This window comes from Pogoniulus pusillus, chromosome 8 (assembly GCF_015220805.1).
Source record: "Pogoniulus pusillus isolate bPogPus1 chromosome 8, bPogPus1.pri, whole genome shotgun sequence".
Classification (NCBI taxonomy): domain Eukaryota; kingdom Metazoa; phylum Chordata; class Aves; order Piciformes; family Lybiidae; genus Pogoniulus; species Pogoniulus pusillus.
Genome location: NC_087271.1, coordinates 39182338 through 39204542, shown reverse-complemented (window position 1 = coordinate 39204542; position 22205 = coordinate 39182338). Strand labels below are relative to the sequence as shown.

The following is a 22205-nucleotide window of genomic DNA, read 5'->3' as shown; positions in this document are numbered from 1 at the left end:
TGCTCCAGGATTGGGAAAGCGTAGCTGGAAAGCTGCCTGGTGGAAAAGGACCTGGGGATGTTGGTCAGCAGCCAGTTAAGCACAAGCTACTGTGTGCCCAGGTGGCCAAGAAGTCCAACAGCATCCTGGGCTAGCTCAGGAGCAGTGTGGGCAGCAGGACAAGGGAGGTTCTTCTGCCCCTGTGCTCAGCACTGCTCAGGCCACACCTTGAGTGCTGTGTCCAGCTCTGGACTCCTCAATTCAAGAGAGATGTTGAGGTGCTGGAAGGTGTCCAGAGAAGGGCAGCAAGGCTGGTGAGGGGCCTGGAGCACAGCCCTGTGAGGAGAGGCTGAGGGAGCTGGGGGGGTGCAGCCTGCAGAAGAGGAGGCTCAGGGCAGAGCTCATTGCTGTCTACAACTCCCTGAAGGGAGGCTATAGCCAGGTGGGGTTGGTCTCTCCTGCCAGGCAAGCAGCAACAGAACAAGGGGACACAGTCTGAAGTTGTGCCAGGACAGGTCTAGGCTGGATGATAGGAGGAAGTCCCTGGCAGAGAGAGTGATTGGCATTGGAATGGGCTGCCCAGGGAGGTGGTGGAGACTGAGGAGGGAGACCTTCTCGCTCTCTACAACTCCCTGAAAGGAGTGAGGTGGGGGTTGGCCTCTTCTTTCAGGTGGCAAGCAATAGGGTGAAAGGAAATGGCCTCAAGTTGCATCAGAGGAGGATTAAATGATCATTAGGAACAATTTCTTCCCCTAAAGGGCTGTGAAGCCCTGGAATAGGCTGTCCAGGGCAGCAGTGGAGTCCCCACCCCTGAGGGAATTGAAAATCCATGTAGCTGTGGTGCTGAGGGACAGGGGTTTTGGCAGTTTTGAGTTGACAGCTGAACTAGATAATCTTAAAGGTCTCTTCCAACCAAAATTATTCTGCTCTCTCAGGCTTGCAACACAGGTGCTGCCCTCATCATGTTGTGGGGGAAAATGGTGACCAGCCACTTGCTGCAGGCTCAGAGGCAGTGTGTGATGAGGTGATTGATGTCCAGTAGCCACGGAATTTAAGGCTACATAGGATCCTAGAATCAGTCAGGCTTGGAAGGGACCACAAGGATCAGCCAGTTCCAACCCCCCTGCCATGCCCAGGGACACCCTACCCTAGAGCAGCCTGGCCACAGCCTCATCCAGCCTGGCCTCAAACACCTCCAGCCATGGGGCCTCAACCACCTCCCTGGGCAACCCATTCCAGCCTCTCACCACTCTCAGGCTCAACAACTTCCTCCTCACCTCCACTCTGACTCTCCCCACCTCCAGCTTTGCTCCATTTCCCCCAGTCCTGTCACTCCCTGACAGCCTGAAAAGTCCCTCCCCAGCTTTTTTGTAGCCCCCTTCAGATGCTGGAAGGCCACAAGAAGGTCACCTGGGAGCCTCCTCTGCTCCAGCCTGCACAGCCCCAACTCTTTCAGTCTGTGCTCACAGCAGAGCTGCTGCAGCCTCTGAGCATCCTCCTGGCCCTGCTCTGGACACACTCCAGCACATCCACATCCCTCTTGTAATGGGGGCTCCAGAACTGGATGCAAGTGCAAGCTCTGGTTTCTTCTTACAGCTGTGCTTTCTGTGGCTGCCGTTATGCAGGTGGCTTCCTGGTCCTGAGGCACAATTTTCATGAGGGTTTGATTAAATGCAATTCTTTTTAACTAGGTGCAAGGTGAACAATAAAAATGTGACTGCAATATAGGAGCAGAAAGAGAGCTTGCAAGCTCAGCTGCTGAAACAGCGGAGGGAGGAAGGATAAATTGTGGGCTAGAGGATGCTGTCAGTGCTGAGAGCTCAGAGTGATTCATCACATTTGGGCTGATTTGCCTGAGTTATTGCCCTCAGTGGCTTCTGGTGAGGCCGTGCAGGGTTTGTGCTGAGGTTGTATACTGGGAAGGGGCTGTGGCCTGGGGCTGACCAAAGCACTGTGTAATTTGTGAAGGGGGAAGGTATGTGAGTGCTGTGTGGGTGGCTTAGGCTGGGCCTGGGCTTCCTTGCAGACAGTGACCTGCTGAGCTGTGTGGTGGGCACAGCAGCTCCAGAGTTTGGTGGAGAAAGTGCTTTTTGTGGGACCTTTCCTAAACTGTTGGTGAGAGTTGGTCTGCATGAGAAGCCTACACCACCGAGCTGGAAGTGGACATCACCTGAAACTGCAGTGTGCAGCTTCCTCATAGCTTGGGGTGGGAAAGCATCCAAATCTTCTGCTGTTCCTTCCACATGTGATGCTGGACCAGTTTCTGGTCCTGCCACTGAGCAGGGCACCTGGACAGGAGACCTGGCTTGATTTCCATCCTGCTTTCTACCTCCAAGGGTCCTACCCAGGGCACAAATCTAACCCTAGGTGTGGGCCCGTTTCTTTCTCAGATTGAGTGTTCTGTGTTGTGCTTCAGGCAAGGATACGAAGATCCTCACTGGCAGTACCCAGCAGACAGTTATGGCAATGACTACACCTACCAAAGCCACCAGTGGCAACCAGGGGCCTGGCAGGATGACAGAGGTATGGGCTTATCTTTTGGGTCTGGGGGTGGAGGCAACTTGCTTGCAGCAGAAGAGAAAATGCTTTCTCCAGGATGGATGTCTACAACTCAGGGCTGTCTCATCTCAAGGGGTTTCATCTTCAGGGGTTTCTGCTGCCTACAGTCCTGGGCTGCTGATGCTTTTCTGACTTCAGTTTGCATTAGGGAGACATAAACAGGAACTTGGTGGACCCATGGGAATGCTTGACCTTGACTTCCATGGCTAAAAACCTGTGTCATTTCTAGTCCTGGGTTGAACTCAGTGCTGAAGGTGCTGTGTGCTCAGAGTGCCCAGGGCCTTGGTTTTGCTGTTTCTGAAGGGAAGGGTGGAAGGAAGGAAGGACATCAGTGGTCTGTTGGCAAACTTGTACCAGGGCTTTATCATACCTCCAATGTGTTGGGCTAATTTGGAAGCAAATGGGGTGTGCATGGCAAATTGCCTGACTCATTGCTTTTCTTCTGCAACTTCATTATAGCTTGCTTCTGTGGAGGAGCAACACTAAATCTTGATTGTCTCTCTAGACCCAAGGCAGGGAGAGCACTATGGCAAGAGTGCCAGTTATCGGGACCAGCACTACTACAGGGGCTACCACCCCAACCTGGCCTCCAACCCCCCAGGGCAAGAGAGGTAAGGGTGAGGGGTCTGGGCATCACCATTAGCTGCAAAAGTAGCAAGTCTCTGGCTAGTCCACAAACTCTCTGACCTTCAGAGCTCCTCCTTTTGCTCTGTTCTGCAGGACTCAGACCTCTGACTCCCACAAGGAGAGACACAGCTCAGCTGGCCGGTCTGAGTGGGCTGGGGGAGAAACCCTCAGCCAGGATTCGAGGGAAGCAAGTGGCCTGCCTCAAGAGGTAACATCAAGATGGGCAGGGGTACAGGACAAAAGGCTTGGGGATCTCCCAGAGGTTTTGGGGAGCAATCTCTGTTCCTCTTGCAGCTAAGGAGAAAAGGGCTGCTTTGCTATGTTGCACTCAGTGTTTGACAGTCTGTGGGGATGATTATGGTGGGTTATTATCATTTAGGAGCTCTTCATCTACTGGGCTGTTGTCTTCTCAGGCATTGCTTTTACACTGCTCCTGTACAAGGCCATGAGCAGGACAGAAATCCAGGCTGGGTAGGATGCTCTCCTGCACCCTCCCTAGCTAGCCAAAAGCTGTGTGTCATTTTCATCTCTGTCCACCAAAGTCTGCTCCATCAGACTTGTGCCCTGACCACTGTTTTGTCAAAGAGCAAATTAAAATATCATATCAAAGCTGCTCTGATGGTTTGGCTCCTGAGCAGAGCTTGGATTCCCAAGCACTGTCTGCTGATGATGTTGAGGAGGTCATGCTGAGTCTAGGAGAGCTGTTCATAGAATTACAGGACCAGTCAGGGTTGGAAGGGACCACAAGGAGCAGCCAGTTCCAACCCCCCTGCCATGCCCAGGGACACCCTACCCTAGAGCAGGCTGCACACAGCCTCAGCCAGCCTGGCCTGAAACACCCCCAGCCATGGGGCCTCAACCACCTCCCTGGGCAACCCATTCCAGCCTCTCACCACTCTCAGGCTCAACAACTTCCTCCTCATGGCCATTCTGACTCTCCCCACCTCCAGCTTTGCTCCATTCCCCCCAGTCCTGGCACTCCCTGACAGCCTCCAAAGTCCCTCCCCAGCTTTTTTGTAGGCCCCCTTCAGATCCTGGAAGGCCACAAGAAGGTCACCTGGGAGCCTCCTCTTCTGCAGCCTGCACAGCCCCAACTCTTTCAGTCTGTGCTCACAGCAGAGCTGCTGCAGCCTCTGAGCATCCTCCTGGCCCTGCTCTGGACACACTCCAGCATCTCCTCATCCTTCTTGGAATGGGGGCTCCAGAACTGGATGCAGTACTGCATGTGGGGTCTCAGCAGAGCACAGCAGAGGGAGAGAATCACCTCCCTGGCCCTGCTGGCCACACTTCTGCTGCTGCAGCCCAGGCTCTGCTTGGCTTTCTGGGCTGCAAGTGCACACTGCTGGCTCCTGTTGAGCTTCTCGTCCAGCAGCACCCCCAAGTCCCTCTCCTCAGGGCTGCTCTCCAGCCACTCCCTGCCCAGCCTGGATTAGTGCTTGGCATTGCTGGGCTGGACTGGTGGCTGATGTCCAATTACTGTAGAAGCCAGTGAGTGTTATCAGGGGCATGTGCTATGATGAACTTAAGATGCTGAACAAAGTCAGCTGCTCAGATGGGAATCAGCTGTGCTGTGCTGCTCCTCCTTGACACTTCTATGGAGCAGCAGAGCCTGACTCACCACCCTGGGAGCAGAAAAGCAGCACTGTTCCTAGTTTCTCAGCCAGGTTTATGTTTTCTCTCCTCTTCACAGTCCTTGGGCCAGCCCAGTCTGCTCCTGCAGTACCACGAGTCAGGGCTCAGCTCCAGCAGCTATGAGCTCAGCCAGTACATCCGTGATGGTTCTGACCACTATGACCCCACGCTTTCAGGGACCTGGAGCCCAGCACAAGCAGGTGAAGTGTGATGGGGCACTCACTCCTCTGACAAGGAAATAAATGGCTGGTGGTAGGTTTGCTGTCTGAGCTTTGACCTTAGTCTTGCTCTGGTAGGTGCAGGAGCTGCCATGCATGCCTCCTGCTTCAGGGGACAGTTCTGGCATGGGAGTGAGGGTCAGCAGAGGGTTGCTTAAGCTGGAGGTCCAGGTTGAGACCTGGTGGATGTGGCGTGGGGTCAGTGGAGGGCCTCACAGTGGCTTTTGTGTCGTTGCAGGAGGGCATTCGGTGTCTGCTCTGGCCCCAGTGGTCCCTCCCAAGTTCTGGCGGCCACACGTGGCGGTGTGCTTTGGAGCGGCAGGGCAGCTGGTGCTGGTGTGTCCCCACCAGCCTGCCGAGGGGCAGCCAGCCTATGTCGAGCTACACAGCCTGGAGGTACAGCACAGCCCAGTTCCCCAGCCCCGCCTCAGTCCCCCTGCTGGAGCTGCGCTGCACTTCGGCGCCCAGCAGCCTCCTTAGCAGCTTCTCCCCCTTGCTGCTATCTCATCTTCAGCCCATGTGAGCTCTGGGGTCTGCATCATGGCAGCCCACTCCTGGGCAGTGCTTCCATGCTTTGGGCATCCTGCTCCTTCAGCTCCATAACCCATGTCATCTGTGACCTGCTGACACTGATCTCTTTCTATGGGGACAGATGTGGTCTGTGTCTCTCTGGAGGAGATTCTACTCACTTTTTTGGTGTGCTCCCATACAAAATATCCATCCCCTGAGTGGACAATGGTGTTTCAGTCTCATTTTTTACCTCTCAAAGGAGGTAGATGCCATCTCAACACACAAGACTCAAACTGAGTCTTTCCTGGACTCAGTTGTGGGGCCCATGTGATGGTTTAGAGTCTATGCTTTGGGGTTGCCTAAAGACAGCACTGAGAACAGGTTGACCATCAGTGTTGAAGCCTTGGCCAGGGCTCTGACTTTAAGCATGGCAGCTGGGGCTGGTCTGGTTGCTGGAGTCCAGCTGCTGAATTCCCTCTTGTTTTCAGGCAAGACTTCATGACACAAAGGAGCTGCAGGAGCTGCAAGCATTCCCAGGACCCCTGTCCAGGTAAGCTGCACTGACAGGACCAGGAGTTGCACCCTCCTGGCTGTACTGGCCTGGGAGCACCTCTGCTTTGAGAGGAGACATGAGCTCAAGGCAGACTTCAGGATTCCTGTGTGTTTCTCATTCCTATCTGCAAAGACCAAGGCTGGGTTCAGCCTGGGAGCTCAGCCCCTTTGCTGCAGTGTGAGTTGCTTTGGATTGTGGGAGGTGGTCATTTTGAATCCTCATAGGATGTGGGTTTAGTGTGGTTTGTATGTCTGACCTTACTTGGCACTCATGTCCCAGAAAAATTATTTCTGGGAGATCTCTTTGGAGGTCATAGAATCAACCAGGTTGGAAGAGACCTCCAAGCTCAGCCAGTCCAGCCTAGCACCCAGCCCTGGCCAAGCAACCAGACCATGGCACTAAGTGCCCCAGCCAGGCTTGGCTTCAACACCTCCAGGCACAGTGACTCCACCACCTCCCTGGGCAGCCCATTCCAATGCCAATCACTCTCTCTGCCAACAACTTCCTCCTAACATCCAGCCCAGACCTCCCCTGCCACAACTTGAGACTCTGTCCCCTTGTTCTGTTGCTGGTTGCCTGGCAGCAGAGCCCAACCCCACCTGGCTACAGCCTCCCTTCAGGTAGCTGTAGACAGCAGTGTGGTCACCCTTGAGCCTCCTCTTGTCCAAGCCCTGTGTCAACCTGTACTTTAGCTTTTCCCTGAGCTTTTGTCCTCTGAGACTGCTCAGCATGGCAAGGTCAGACCCAGAATGCACCTTCATCTGGTGTGAGCCTGGGGATGAATCCTGGCACGCTGCACCAGCTCAGCTCCCTGATGCTGGTTGCATCAGCATGGTCACTTGTAACTAAGGTGGTGAGAGACAAGGAGTGTGCAGAAGAAGGAAAACCATTTACTGGGCAGAAGAGCTGAAGATTGCCCAGAAGCTCCTTCTGCTCTACTATGCTGAGATACCACCTGCAATACTCTGTCCAGCTCTGGAGCCACCAGCACAAGAACTGGAACCGAGAGGGGACAGTGGACAGCAATGAAGATGGTCATGACACTGAAATATCTCTACTATGAGGACAGGCTGAAAGAGCTGGGGTTGTTCAGCCTGGAGAAGAGAAGGCTCTGGCAAGACCTTCGAGTAGTCTTCCAGTACTTAAAAGGGGCTACAGGAGTTGTGGAGTCTCCAACCCTGGAACTGTTCAAAGCCAGGTTGGCTCGAGCCTTGAGGAACCTGGTCCAGCAGGAGGTGCCCCTGCCCATGGCAGGGGAGTTGGAACTAGTTGATCTTTAAGGTCCTTTCCAACCCAAACCATTCTATGATTCTGTGAAGCTGGGCAGAAGACCTGGAGTTACTTGTGCTGGAGGAGATGTGGAGAACATCTGCATGGTTTGCAGGTGTGATTGAGTCAGGATCAGCACCTCCCTCCCTGACCCCTCTTCCCTGGCTGAGCTTGTCTCTCAGCTGCCTTTTCTCTTCAACTGTCTGATTTTTGTTTTGCTGTTCTGCCTGGTTTGCACGTGGCTTTGAGGTTTCTGCTCCTGTTTCAGACCCGAAGGCTTTGTGTGGGCACAGGAGTGCCTTTCTCCCCAGGCTGTGCCTGTTAATCAAAGACACTGCCTGTGTGCCTGCTCCTACAGCCTCGGATATCCACGGCTGTAGCTGCAGCACAGCTAAGCAAAAGCAAGCTCCTTGGTGAAGGTGTGAGAGGATTATGAGGAGGGCAGAGAGAGGGTTTGAGATTCCACCTGCATGCCTGGAACAGAAATGTGTAGAGTCATGAATCGTGATTAAATGGGAGCATTTTGGGGCCTGTTGGTGCCAGGGTGGTATGTGGCTGTTGATATTTCTTTGTCTCTCCCTTTGAATCTTGGCATCTTTGAGGAGGCACTGGAACAGGTCCCTTCCAACCCAAACCATTCTAGGAATCTGTGATCCCCACCAGAGACCCTGGGCATGCTGAATGATTGCTTTGGGTTTCTTTTGATACTTTTCTTTGCTGCTGTAGGGAAGATCTGCACAAGGTGGATGTGATGACATTTTGCCAGCAGAAGATAGCCAGGAGCTGTGATCTCTCGACACAGAAAGGCAGAGATTCAGCTCTTCTCTGGAAGCTCCTGCTCCTCCTCTGCCGGCAGAATGGGGTAGGTGTCCCCGGAGGTGTCCCCAGGTGCTGACCTGTTTGATCTTAGAAGTGAGGCCAGTTATATGGCCCTTATGTGCTTCTTAATCCAGTTGATGGTTTTAAGGGTTATGCCCAGGTGGGCAGGAAAGCCAATGGCATCCTAGGAACAGTGTGGGCAGCAGGACAAGGGAGGTTCTTCTGCCCCTGTGCTCAGCACTGCTCAGGCCACCCCTGGAGTGCTGTGTCCAGTTCTGGGCTCCTCAATTCAAGAGAGATGTTGAAGTACTGGAAGGTGTCCAGAGAAGGGCAACAGAGCTGGGGAGGGCCTGGAGCACAGCCCTGTGAGGAGAGGCTGAGGGAGCTGGGGGTGTGCAGCCTGCAGCAGAGGAGGCTCAGGGCAGAGCTCATTGCTGTCTGCAGCTGCCTGAAGGGAGGCTGTAGCCAGGTGGGGTTGGGCTCTGCTGCCAGGCAAGCAGCAACAGAACAAGGGGACAGAGTCTCAAGTTGTTGTCAGAGAGAGTGATTGGCATTGGAATGGGCTGCCCAGGGAGGTGGTGGAGTCACTGTCCCTGTAGGTGTTGAAGCCAAGCCTGGCTGGGGCACTTAGTGCCATGGTCTGGTTGCTTGGCCAGGGCTGGGTGCTAGGTTGGCCTGGCTGAGCTTGGAGGTCTCTTCCAACCTGGTTGATTCTATGATTCTATTCCCTCAGTATCATCAATCAGTTGGGGCTGCTTGGGTATTTGAAGCACCCTCTTCTCCTGGATTGTTTTTCGTCCTTGTAACACTCCACAGCCCAGTACTGCATGCAGTAGCTCTGAATGGGTGTGTGGCCACTTCCACTGAGGAGCCATCCCTCATGCTTCCAAGGGGATTATTCCCTTAACCCAGCAAAACCCACCTGGTCTAATCCATGGCTATTTGCTGGAAGCAGATCTTGCAATAGAATCTTCAGAGTGAGTGCTGCAGAGCTCTTGATAGTTGAGTTCAATTCTTTGCTGTTCAGAACTTTGTGTTGGTGGCCAAGGCTGGTCTCACAGGGAAGAAATGCTAGAACAAGGGTAGGGAAGGGGTGTCGGACTGCAAGTGCCAGCAGCCTTGGTTCATGAGGCAACCTTCATGGGTCTTACTCTTCACCTTCCCTTTTGCAGTCCATGGTGGGCTCAGATACAGCCGAGCTGTTGATGCAAGACTGCAGGCATGAGGAGAGGTACAGGAGGCAGGAGCCTGCAGCAAACCTGATCGGGCTAACAGATGACGAGCTGATATCGCGGCAGCCAGGGACGCTGGACCTCATCACAGGGGAGGTCCCTCCGGTCGTGGAGACGCAGGAGCAGATAGTGGAGAAGTTCACCAAACTGCTCTACTATGGCAGGAAGAAAGTAAGTGGTGAGCAGGACCCAGGACACAAGGTGGAGATTTGCTGTTGGTGTCTTTGACCTCTTCAGGCATTAAAAGGAACCATGGTCAAGGGCTGCCTTGTGGTGGAGGGATCGACTCATTAAGCTCTTTGTACAAGAGGGCTTATGGCTGTGATTTCCCACCACTGGGAGCTGGGATTGGGCCCTGAGGGAAAACAAGATGCAGAGGGATTTACCAGTACCATGGGTTTAGTTGCAGCTGTGTGGATTGAGACCAAAGGTAGAGGGAGAAAGGAAGGTTGGATGCAGAGAAGCTTGGTGCCCAGTCTGGGATCCTGCACTGGTGACACTGAAAGCAGCCCAGGCCTGGAAACCCAGGCAAGACAATATTGCTGTGAAGGTCCCTCTTCTTGTCATGACAAGACAGAAAAGTAAAGAGGCTTTTGAACATGGAAGAGATCTTTGGAGGGTGTTAGCTAAAGCTAGAGCATTTACTGAGGATCTTCTCTGAGCTGGGTGAGCAGAGGGATTCCTGGCACTGAAGGTTAAGGACAAACAGAGTTAGTGCAAACCCTTTATCTGCTTCACTTTTACTGCAGGATGCTCTAGTCTGGGCCATGAGAAACCATCTGTGGGGCCATGCCCTCTTCCTTTCCAGCAAGATGGACCCTCGGACCTATAGCTGGGTGCTCACTGGGTAAGTTGGAGAAACTAAAGTGAGGGGTGATGCTCTGTGACTGGCTTTGCCAAGCCTGTTACTCCTTTTAGTGCCCTCAGCCCCAGTGCTCTGAAAAAAAAGCACTGGTTTCATCTGGAGTCTTTCAGAGAGGACAAAGGGCCATTTGGATGGGCTTGAGTCCTTCAGTCTTCCTGAAAGGAGAACCCAAGTGGGGTCTGGAAAGCAAGAGGAAAGAAAGCCATTTCTTGGAGATGTGGGGTGGAGTTATTCTGAGGCTCTTGGCTTTGTCCCTGCTGCTCTAGCAAATGCATTCAGTGGGGCAAGGGGAGCTGAGCCACCTGCACCGTGACCCAGCGTGGTCTGAGCTGTTCAACCCACTCGTATGAGCTTTTCCTGGTGGCATTAACACACTTAGTCTGGACTGGGTCAAACTCTCCAGGGAGACTTAAGCAGAAGTTTTCTGTCTTATGTGATCTGAACCCTTTTCAGGAGGTTTTAGCCAGCATTGTGCTGGAGCTTTGTCTGCCCTGGAGGTAATGCAGATCATCAGCCTGGTTGGCCAATGATCCTTTCTGCCTTCTCCAGGAAGCCCCTGAGGACATTGCATTTAGGATATGCCCTCGGAGGTGAATGAGGCTTTAGAGTCCCAGCACAGCAGCTCTGTCTCTGCTGTCTCCTCACAGGTTCACCAGCACACTGGCCACCAATGACCCACTGCAGACCCTCTTCCAGCTCATGTCAGGAAAGATCCCTCAGGCAGCACTGGTTCGTAAGCAAGAGTCTGGCCCTGGCACCTGTACCTTTGTGCTGTCACCTGCCTGTGGCACCCACCTGGTGGTGATCATCTTTGCTCACCTTCACTCTCCTCTTGTCTCCATCCAGTGCTGTGGTGATGCCACCTGGGGAGACTGGAGGCCCCACCTGGCCGTGATGCTGTCCAACAAGGTTGGAGATGTGGAGCTGAACAACAGAGCCATTGTCACCATGGGAGACACTTTGGGTGAGCAAGGACCATTGTGAGCAGCTATGTTCCTGCTGTCTTCTGCTAGAGGGTGGACACCTGCAATGTCACCCTGCATGTCCACACTGGCATGGATGCGTGCTGGTGCCAAGATAAGAAGCACATACATGTGTGGTGGAGGGGTGAGGCATTGGCAGATCCTGCTGCCCTTCCTGCTGGCAGATGGGTCAGGCTCAGGCACATCCAATAGCTGCTCTTCTGGGGACACTGTGTGACTGCACCCAGGGAGGCCATATGGAACTGCAGGGACCTAGACTCGCTCCTATGCTGAGGACTTGGGGGTTTCACACTGGCAATAGCATCCTGCAGAGCTGAAAAGCCCTGCTCAGGCTGCCCTGGTCCTACCACTGAACTGATTCCCCCTCCTAGGGACAAACACAAGCAGTGATGAAAAATAGGGAGAAGGGATCAGGGTCAACATGGACAGGGAAGAAAAGTGGGGCAGTCAATTTGGGTTCTTTGGACTGATTTGTGGCCTCCAAAGCAATGCTGACCACAGGGTGACCTCTCTCTTAGGACTAAACATTTGTTATCTTTTCTCCTCCTATCCAGCTGGCAAGGGAGCAGTTGAAGCAGCTCATTTCTGCTACCTGATGGCAGATGTTCCTTTTGGTTACTTTGGGTCAAAGGTGGACCGCATGGCTCTGCTGGGCAGCAGCCACCGGTGAGTGAGTCCAAGAAATGATGCTCATGCCAGAGTGATGTGTCCCAACTTCTCCCCATCCCCACAATCTCAGCTTTATGCAAAACCAGTCCCTGTGTGTGGGACTTTGCTGCTCTTCATGTGAGCTTTGCTCTGGGCCTCTCCAGCTGCAGGCTGGCACGACGGTGGAGCCCTGTATCACAGTATCACAGAGTGTCAGGGGCTGGAAGGGACCTCAAAAGCTCATCCAGTCCAACCCTCCTGCAGGAGCAGGATCATCTATAGCAGATCACATAGGAACCCATCCAGGCAGGTTTCAAATATCTCCAGAGAGGGAGACTTCACCATCCCCCTGAGCAGCCTGTTCCAGGGCTCTGTCACTCTCCCAGGGAAAAAATCCCTCCTCATGTTGCATGAAATTTCCTGTGCCTCAACTTCCACCCATTGCCCCTTGTCCTGTCATCGGGCATCACCCAGCAGAGCCTGGCTCCAGCCTCCTGGCACTCACCTGCACATATTTATAAACATTAATAAGGTCACCTCTCAGTCTCCTCTTCTCCAACCCGTGTGTGTGGCTGTCTGTGGAGAGCTCTGCTCCTGCCTGCTGAATCTGCTTCTCCTCTCTGCAGACAGACATTTGCCCAGTTTGCCAGGACAGAGGCCATCCAGCGGATGGAGATCTTTGAGTACTGCCAGCGCCTGCAACAGCCCAAATCCTTCCTGCTCCCCTTCCAGGTAGTGCAGACACACAAGCATGTGCCCCAGAATGTGCCTCCACCCTCCCAAACCCAGGAATTCAGGCTGCTCTCCACGACCTGTCCCCTTGATGGGCTTTGGGAGTGATGGGGAGGCTGCACCAGCCAAGGGACTCCTCCATGACAGAGGTTTGGGCAGATTTTGGGGCAGGGTGTGTTCGATCAGGGCTTGCTCAGGTCTGGCTACTTTGCAGCTTTCTAGGCTTTCCATGTTGCAGATAAGCACCTGACACTTGGTGCTGCACATAGCAGACACTTTTGGGTTGGCAAAGACTTCTAAGATGATTGAGTCCAGTTCTCTAACCTTACCAAGCCTGGTGCTAAACTATGTCACTCAGCACCACATCTCTGTGTCTCCTAAACACCTCCAGGGATTGGGATTCAAACATCCCTAGGGTTTCAGAATCCTTTCAGTGAAGATGTTTCTTCTGATATCCAACCTAAACCTCCCCTGCTGCAACTTGAGGCCATTTCCTCTTGCCCTATCACCTGTTATTAGAGAGAAGAAAGTGTGGGTACACCCACCTGGCTCCAATCTCCTTTCAGGGGGTTGTAGAGAGCAAGAAAGTCTCCCTTCAGCCTTCTCTTCTTTAACCTAAAGAACCCCAGTTCCTTCAGCCACTCTTCACCAGGCTTGTTCTCCAGACCCTTCCCAATCTTTGTTGCTCTGGACCTGTTCCAGCTGATCATCATCTTCCTTGTAGTGAGCACCCCAAAAGTGCCCCCAGTACTCGGATGGATGAGTGAGAATGAGGGACTGGTGTGCTCTCCACATCACCTGTCTGCTGGCTCTGGGCTGTCTGGTGCTAGCCCCATGGGGTGGGTGGGGGTGGTGAGGTCCTTGCTGCAGGCAGCTCTGAGTCCCACTGAGATGATGTGCTGTGCCAGAGGGAAGCCACACGGCATGCCCACCCCCGTGCTCACCGTGCTCTGTCTTCTCCTCTCCCGAGGTGTACAAGCTCCTCTACGCCTCTTGCTTGGCTGGCCACGGTCTCCCAGGCCAGGCCCTGCAATACTGTGAGCAGATTGCCACTGTGCTTCTGGGCCAGGACCCGGCCAGCCACCCTGTCCTGGCCCAGCAAGTGATAAAGGTGAGTCTCATACCCCCTGCATCCTCGCCAGGGTGTGATACCCAACTGGCGAGGGTGTGATACCCAACTGTACCCAGTACAGTGAGAAGCAGCCTCAAGGTTTCCCATGGCCAGTGGTGCTTGGCAGCTCTGAGCAGCTCCCCAGGGCTTGCTGCCTGCTGTGTGCTGTGCACAGCCAAGCAACATCTCCGTGGGGTCTGTAGTACCCCATGGATTCAGGATAGAAAACAAAGGAATAGTGGTGACTGCTGAGGAGGAGCAGAGTTATTTACTTGAAAGCAAAGGATATTTTTTGATTCTGGAGAGGCTTTTTGAGCTTCTAAATGGCACAGACATAAGAAGCTGCAGTCTGAGTGCTTGACATTTCCCCTCCAGCACATCAGCCCATGAGTCCATTTACCTGCCAGGGGATCTTCTGGAGTGACAGTGAATGGGAGCGTGTCCCAGCTTGTATCATTGAGTTCATGAGCAGGGTGCTGAGGCAGGGAGGGATGAAGCAAAGTGCCCCAGGTCCCCTGAGCAGTTTGGGCTTTTAGGAGAGTGGTTCTATCCACCCTGTGCACATCACCAGGGCAGTGCTGAGGCTGCTCAAAGCCTTTCACCTTTGGGAAAGGGGGCAGAAACAGCAGTGCTGTGGGATGAGGGGGCAGGAAGATGCCAGTCTGAAGCCAACGCTGCAGAAATTGCCCCAAAATTTGGTTTGTGCAGCCTCCCTCCCCATTGTCAAAACCTATTTACTGTCTAACAGCCTCTCAGATCTGCTGTTCTGCTGGGGATAATGCTTCTGCTGGGAGAAAACACTTTCATCTGAAAAACTACTGCCTTCGTAGACACTCTTGTCTTTGATGTTTTAGACTGTGTTACAAATTATGATACACATTAGTGTTTGATTAAGACTTCCCCTCTTTTGAAGCTGGGGAGATACACAACCAGGTGCTGGTTCATTAATATTGGATCAAAGTGCACATTAGCTTTTGGATTAAACATTCCCCCCATTTAGGAGTAATCATGCTCCTAATTTCCTCCTTCCTGCCATTGATTTAGGATGAGCACATGTGTGTCTGCAAAGAGATGGGACAAAGGCTCTGTAGGCAGGGTGAGTTCCTGGCTGGCTGCTGGCTTACTCCACCCTCTGTGGCCAGTCCCTGTCCCAAGCTGGTCTCCAGCTGAGTGAGTCGTGCAGCCTCCTGGAACTGGGAAGTGTGTTTTGCACTTGCTTTTGAATGACTTTGGGAATAGGGAGAAATGTCCCATGGGGACTGTTGTGGGAGGGATGGCTGAGACCTGTATACCTGTGGAAGGTGACTGAGCTCCAAAGGGGCTTTTGAATGGACTTTGGTGACCCTTGGTGCATCAGCCTCAAAGTGTAAAAGATAAAGGAGCGTGAGGGAGCTGGGAGGGAGCCTGATAAATGCCCAAGAAGTGAGTTGATACCAGTAAGAGAAAATTCAGTAAAGACTCTGAAGAGCAGAGCTTTGATTGTCATCCCTGTCTTAAAACAGGATCCTTGTCTAAGCAATTTCTCCAGACTGGGGTCCTCCATTTCACCCCAGGTTGGTTGGATATGTGGCCCCAGAAGCTCCTCTTCCACAGGTAGCTGGAGCCCCCTGAGATGGCTGCAGCTGGGGTTGCAGAGCCCCAGCTCTTGCAGTAGAAATTAAACACTCAGCAGCAATACTGCAGAGAGGGACCTGGGGGAGATAGTGGAGCATGGAAAAATATCAAGCAGCACCAGGATAACAGGATGCTGGTGAGGGAAAAAAAAAGACAAGAAAAGCATCAATGTTATAATGTTATTCTGGGCTGTGAGAGCAAGAGTGACGTGGGTGAGACAAGGAGGTGATAAACCCCTCCATGCTCAGGTCTCAGGGGTCTTGGCTGGGGCACTGTGCCCCCTCCAGGGCGCTGCACTCAGAGATGTGGCCAAATTGGAGCAAGTGTGAAGGAAAGACTGCAGAGTGATAAGAGATTGAGGGGGAAACGACCTCTGAAGGAGGCCTTGGGGTTATTTTTTCCAGGCGAGATATGCTGTGGGAAGAAGGGGTAGAGGGGATGTGATAACAACCCTTGGGCACGAAGGAGATGCCTGGCTGTCCCTGCAGCTTCCACAGGAGCAGCAACCAAGAGGCTTAATTTGCAGCGAGGAAGATTTCACTTAGATATTAGGAAAAAAAACCTCTCTTACTCTCAGGACATTAAACACCAGCACAGGCCTAGGAGGTTGTGAAATCTTATCCTTGGAGATAGAGAAGTGCAAATCAGACAAAACCAGGCTGGTGTGGGCACAGAGGATTTTCTTGAGTGCTGGCAGACAGATCAGGTAACCTCAGAAGGTCCCTTCCAGCCCTGCATTTTGGTTGTTTTCTGTGTGGTTATTAGTGATGGTAACGCTTGTTTGGTTGCTTTAGTGATGGTAATGCTTGTTTGGTTGTCTTCTGTGTGGTTATTAGTGATGGTAATGCTTGTTTGGTTGTCTTCTGTGTGGTTATTAGTGATGGTAATGCTTGTTGCAAAGCCAGATGCACCCTTAGCTCAAACCCTACCAGCTCCCATCCTCATAGGGTAGGTAAGGGTAAGCTGAGCTGCTTTCAGGATAGGTTGTTTCAGGATAGGTAGTAGCTGAGTTGCTTTCAGGATACCAGATAGTTGCTTTCAGGATAGCAGATAGTTGCTTTCAGGATGTCCTGCTAGCCTGCCAGTGTCCCAGGCTGGCTGTCAAGTGGTATTGAAGGTGCTTGTTTTCCCTGAAGCTAAGTTACCTGCCTGACTCGTGTGAAGAGCATCTTTGATGCTGTACATCTCTCTGGAGGTGGCTGAGATCGCCCTGCCTGGAGGCTCTCTGCAGGCCACAGGATGGGCCAGCACCTCCCTGTAGTAGTGCAGGGGAGGGAATAAAGGCTGCACAAGAGCCTGGAGCTGCTTTTGCCCTCATATTATGAAGAAGTGCAGTTCTGGTTCTGTCTTCCTCTGGGCCTGTGTGCAATTGCTGTGGGGGCCCCTGCAGAGCAGAGATGTGTGACGAGCCCTGTTCCTCCCTTGGCTCCACAGCTATCTGAGCGGCTGAAACTCTCAGACCCACTGCTCCTGGAGATGCCAGAGCAGGACCAGACACTGGAGCCTGACTGGCTGCTACAGCTCCGAGCCCACTGCCAGGAGCGGAAGGTAAGGAGGAGCAAGGATGCTGGGGAGCAGCTGGTCTGTGTGGTGGTTTGTCTGCAGCAGCATCTTCCTCCTCTGCCCTGAATCTGAGGGGATGGGTATGGAGAGCCAAAGGCTGTTCCTAAAGTGCCTTTGGGAATGGGTATGGAGAGCCAAAGGCTGTTCCTGAAGTGCCTTTGGGGATGGGTATGGAGAGCCAAAGGCTGTTCCTAAAGTGCCTTTCTCCTCAGCTTGTGAGCTCAGAGTTGTGGTCACTGTAGTGAGACCTGCAGCTTCAGCAGGAACAGAGGGATAGCAGTGCCTGAAGGTGTGAGCAGTGGGAGGTGCAGAGCTTCAGGCAGGGCAAAAAGCTCTTTGTCTTGGCTCAAGGAGGGCAGATGGGCTGGTGGTTGAGTGGTGACCTCTTCCTAGAGTGAGGATGTTTCAGAGGATACTGGTGGGGCATCACTTTGCAGACGTGTACTTTTGGGTTGCTTAATGGTGGTCTGGTCCTTGGATTAATGCTCTTTGCTTAGGTTTCATGCCTGCTTTTGGTTTTGTGCCCTTTTCTGTCTCCAGTTCCTCCTCCTGCCTGCTCTCAGTGGGACAGTGGTGCTGCAGCCCCCTTCACTTTCTAGGAAAGAGCTGTGACCACTCTGGTATGGGTCTCACCTATAACCAGGGCTCCTGCAGCCCAAGGTGGGTCATGAGCCCCAGGCCCAGCAGCACCATGCTTTCCTTTGCATCAGCTTCATTGTTTCCTTAGTCTTTGTTCTGTGCCATCTCACATTCCAACTGGCTTATCACAATTTCCCTCTGACTCCTTGCAGGTAGAAGATGACCTTTCTGAGGAGGCAGCACCCGCTCAGCTAGAGCTCTCCTGGACTGCTACATCAACAGCAGGTAAAGAAAATGAAGTGACAGGTTGCAGTCACCCCAGTGGACTACTCTGCATGTGGATGTTGTGCCGTCAAGGGCTTGGGGACAGCTCTCTGCTCCTTACATCCTCCCAGAGCTCACCATTTTGCCCTTGCCTGGATGCACCCCCTTGGTGTGAAGCTGCTGGGGCTGTGCTGCAAAGCAAGGGGCTGACGCTCATGCCCTCCGTATGAAGTCGAAGTAATTGGGCCTAATTACCGCAGCTTCAGAAGTCCCTGTGGGCATTGTGGGAGGAAAAAGGGGGAGTGAGTGGCTGGGCAGACACGTGCCTCTCGGCTGAGCCTCTAGGGAGATGGTCCTGTTCCCAGGCAGTCCTCTGGGAATGCAAATGGGAGCTGAACTAAGGGGATTTCACACTTGCAGAGCAGAAGACTCGGGAAGGAGCTCCTCCCTCTGCATGCTGAACTGCGGCCTGCCTCTCGGTGAAGCCCCAGTATTTCCCTTTCCTGCTTTCTCTTTCATCTTTCTGCTTTGCCTTGGTGACCTCAAGTCCCCTCCAGCAACAGTTCACCCAGAGGATCAAGAGGCATTCTCCATCAGCAGGGTGCCCTGGCACAGCCCCACTGCTCCTTGCTGCTGCTCAGGTCTAGCTTAGCGCTGATGGGTGGAGAACAAAGGCTGGTGCAGACAGGATAAAACATGACAAACTCCTCCAACCCATTTCTTTTTTTGACTACTGCCAAATTCCTCTTCAAAGAGCTCTCCCAGGCAGTAAAAAGGATCATCAATCCTGATTGCCTTCTGCTTCTATCAGGGCCCGGGGGCAATGAGTATCCTTCCCTGGTTAAAATGTCACAGGTAGATTGGGATGGTTCCTCCACGTGGCTAGAACTGCTCCGTGTGGTCTTCACAGCTTGTTTTCCCAATGCTTGGCCCTGTTGTTGATTGAGAAGGCCATCCAGAGTCACCATCTGAGGACCCTGCATGCAGAGGAAGCTGGCAGAATGCTGAATTCATCTATCTTAGAGAGCCTAAGCCCAAACCACAGTGCCAAGCTGGGGTCTGCACAGTCACAGTGATCTGCCTCTCCATCCGTACAGTTTGGGCTGTCCATCCTGACTTTTCCTGGCTGAGCTTGCTGGGCACTGTAGAGTCATGCATTCACCTTTCTGTGGGCCTCAAGCACCTTTAGGATCACAGGATGTTAGGGGCTGGAAGGGACCCAAGGAGATCATTGAGTCCAATCCCCCTGCCAGAGCAGGACAATCCTATCTAACACAAATCACAGAGAAACACATCCAGACAGGCCTTGTAAGGCTCCAGAGAAGGAGACCTCACAACCTCTCTGGGGAGCCTGTGCCAGTGGTCTGTGAGGCTGTGTGGGAGCAGCTCATGGGTGCAAAGCCAACTCTCAGCAGGCTGGAGGTGATGCCAGAAGGCAAAGACCTTCCAGAGGTGCCCTAGTCTGTCCCTGTGCTCAGGCAGGATCTGGGGCCTGCCTGACTGTCTTATGATGACAGAAGAGAAACCTCTCAGTGCTCAGAATGTTTCTGGCTGGAGGCTGCAGAGATGGAACAAGCAGGACGTGCACCTGGGAGAAAGAGCAATGTGCTGCCTATGCCATGTCTAACATCTGACAGAGCAACCTGTGTATGTGTTAAATAAAACAAAGCCCACTTGCTCAGCCTGCCTTTCAAACCAAAAACCCCAGCCCTGACTCAACCTGCCTGCAGCAAGAAACTCAGCTGTGGGTGCTCCTGTGGAGCCAGGAATGAAGGTTGTGGCTTCTCAGTGCATTTGTTTTTCCTGCTCAGGGTGTGCAGCAGGGCTGGAAGAAAAGGCTGGAGGCTGAGCAAGAGGCTGCTGAGTGTGTGCTGCTCATGTTTGGTCTCTTTGCTTCCACAGCATTCCCTTTCTGAGATTGCCCAAAACCTGAGGCATGTTCCCAGGAGATTTTCTCCCCTGTCTTTTACAGCCCACCCTTCTTGAAGCCTCTGGAGGGTCCCTGCTGCTGTGTGGTGCCCTACCTCCTCCCTCGCCCATATGTGCTCCCCAGGGTGCCTCCTCACCCTCCCTGACTCCTGCTGATGTAGAAGGGAAAATGGGGGAATTCTGTGCAACCAACACCCTGATGAAAACACCAACACCAGAATAAACTCTGAGGTGTGGGTTGGTTGCTCTTTTGCAGATGAAGAGCCTGGCCAAGAGCTTCCACAGACTGAAGGCTACCAGTATGACCAATGGTATGAGCCCATGCCACTCCAGGGACCCAGCTCCCGTCAGGATGCGTCTCTCCGGCCCCCAGCACTCACTCAGGTGACAGCATCACCGCTGCTTGGTGCAGAGCAAGAGCTGCAGCCCCCAGCAGGTGGCTCAGAGAAGGCCACCCCTCCAGGAGGTGTTTTTGTCGAGCCCCGGCCGCAGGTGGTGCCACCAGCAGGTAAGAGCTCCAGCTTCGTTCCTCTGTGACAATGCCTGTTCCCCGTTAGCAGCAGTGGGATCAAGTGTCCCTGGGGAGAGTCGCAGAGTCACACATGGGTCACTTCACACACTGCTCCCTGCCGGTGCTGCCTTCAGCCAGCGTGGTCTTTCCCTCCAGCTTTGCCCAGATATGAAGCCATGCCTGCTCTGAAGCCATGCCCGCAAACTAAGTGCACCCCTGCCAGCTACCCTGGGCAGGTGGCTCTTCATTTTCACAAGCTAAAAGCAGCAAGGGAGGTGGGGTTGTGGGCACTGCTACCACATCCATGCTGGATGGAGAAATCAGTTTCATGTCAGGCAGCACAAGGCAGGTTTTGGAGATGCAGCAGTGCAGCTTTCTGACTGCTTCCCTGATGCTGGTATGGGCAGGGACCACAATGGTCTTCTGCATCTCTTGGAGGGACATCTTGGCCACCTGGCCTCGCTTTGGAGTGGGATGATAAAAGCAATGAGAATATCTCTGATAGATATGGCAGGCAGACCAAACCCTGACTGTGTCCTTCCTTCTGCTCTGCAGGAGCAGCAGAGCCCTGGGGTGTGCCAGCATCCTCTGATGGTGTGCAGCCACCCCTGCCAGCAGAGCAGGTGAGTTAGCAGGGTCAGGGACACCACCTCATGAGAGTCTGAGGGGGATTTGGAACTTGCCAGCTCATCCTTCCATGCACTTAACTTGCATGGGACTCACCTGTCATGGAGCCAGCCACCCTTTTGGGTACCTGACAGGTTAGGGAAACCCCTTCCATCCCTCTACCTCTGGGACTATGGACTGCCCACTGCACCCAACTGTGGGTGCTATCCCTCCCCACCTGCTGTATAAAGCACACAGAGTGTGTCCCTGGGGAAGTTACCCATTAAGCTTGGCATGGAGGAATTCCAGGGATGCTCTAAACATGCCTGGGGAATCGTGCCCTGGGAACACCACATGGCAGCTCCACTCTCTGATGCCAGGAGGCGGTAAAGGCAAGGGCTCGGACCACCTCAGAGAGCTCCACCATCTCCTTGGACAGCCGCCCATCCTCGGAGAGCGCAGCCGAAGACACTGCTGAAGATCCAGCAGCAGAGGGGAAGCCAGATGAGGACAAGGTGAGCATGCAAGAGCTGACCTGAAGCCTTGTGCTCCAAGCCTGCCTGTTCCTGATGTCCACTGTGCCTGCCCTAACCTGGGCAAAGTGATGCCTGCTCCTGGCCAGTGAGAGAGGCTGTGCCCTCCTCCTATTTCTGCTGACTGTGACAACCTCTAATTGCCAGAGCTCTGGATTCAGGTGGTTTGGCTGGTTTCGGTCGAAGCCCACCAAAGAAACCCCTCCCACAGCTGCATCTGAGACAGCTCCAGACTCCTCCACTGCAGGACAACAGGTAGGGGACAAAAGGCTGGCTTAACCTGAGGTTACAGTTGTGGGGAGAGATGACACACACCCCTCTTTACTCACTATTTCTCCTGTCCTCATGCAGGTGGCTGTGCATCAGGACAGCCACCTCTCCATGGCCATTGCTGCTCTGTATGGGGACAGTGACAAGAGGAGCCCTTTTAGCTTGGAAGTGAATCCTTGATTAATAATAACTGTAAAGCTATAAAGCCTCTTTGATCCAGGAGGTCCTCAGAACACTCAGCAGACTCTGCAGGCATCCCTTGCCCTCCACTGGAGTGGAAAACAGCAGCTGGAGCAGCACTGCTTGGGCAGGTTTTAGGAGCTAAAGGGAATTTTTAATTGGAAGTACAGCACAGAGTGGGAAGCAGTCATGTGTGGTTATCCCAGTCCTGGCCAGGTTCTCAGGCTGTCACATCCATGACTGCAGGCCCAGTGTGGGCTTGGAGGGAGATGTTGGAGCTAGATCCTCCCCTGGAAGATTCCTTCTACAGTTGCAGAGCAGGAAGTCTAGGGATATTATTCCAAAACCAGCAGATAAGGAGGAACAAAGTGGGACCCAAAGACCCTGGTAACCTTTTACAGTGTGCACAGGCTTGGTGT

The 22205-nt window shown here is 53.3% G+C and overlaps 1 protein-coding gene across 1 annotated transcript in view; it reads left to right on the top strand.

The window, feature by feature from the left end:
* Positions 1-22205, top strand: part of SEC16B (SEC16 homolog B, endoplasmic reticulum export factor) — a 37967-nt gene that overhangs the window by 14616 nt on the left and 1146 nt on the right. The window contains exons 3-22 of the mRNA XM_064148326.1: positions 2396-2502; positions 3044-3149; positions 3259-3373; positions 4856-4997; positions 5254-5411; positions 6014-6075; positions 8074-8209; positions 9339-9569; positions 10148-10245; positions 10911-10992; positions 11110-11227; positions 11801-11912; positions 12521-12626; positions 13597-13737; positions 16786-16899; positions 17706-17778; positions 19943-20200; positions 20756-20820; positions 21184-21318; positions 21484-21591. Of these exons, the coding sequence (XP_064004396.1) occupies positions 2396-2502; positions 3044-3149; positions 3259-3373; positions 4856-4997; positions 5254-5411; positions 6014-6075; positions 8074-8209; positions 9339-9569; positions 10148-10245; positions 10911-10992; positions 11110-11227; positions 11801-11912; positions 12521-12626; positions 13597-13737; positions 16786-16899; positions 17706-17778; positions 19943-20200; positions 20756-20820; positions 21184-21318; positions 21484-21591 (2467 nt within the window). The remainder of the gene's footprint in view (positions 1-2395; positions 2503-3043; positions 3150-3258; positions 3374-4855; positions 4998-5253; positions 5412-6013; positions 6076-8073; positions 8210-9338; positions 9570-10147; positions 10246-10910; positions 10993-11109; positions 11228-11800; positions 11913-12520; positions 12627-13596; positions 13738-16785; positions 16900-17705; positions 17779-19942; positions 20201-20755; positions 20821-21183; positions 21319-21483; positions 21592-22205) is intronic.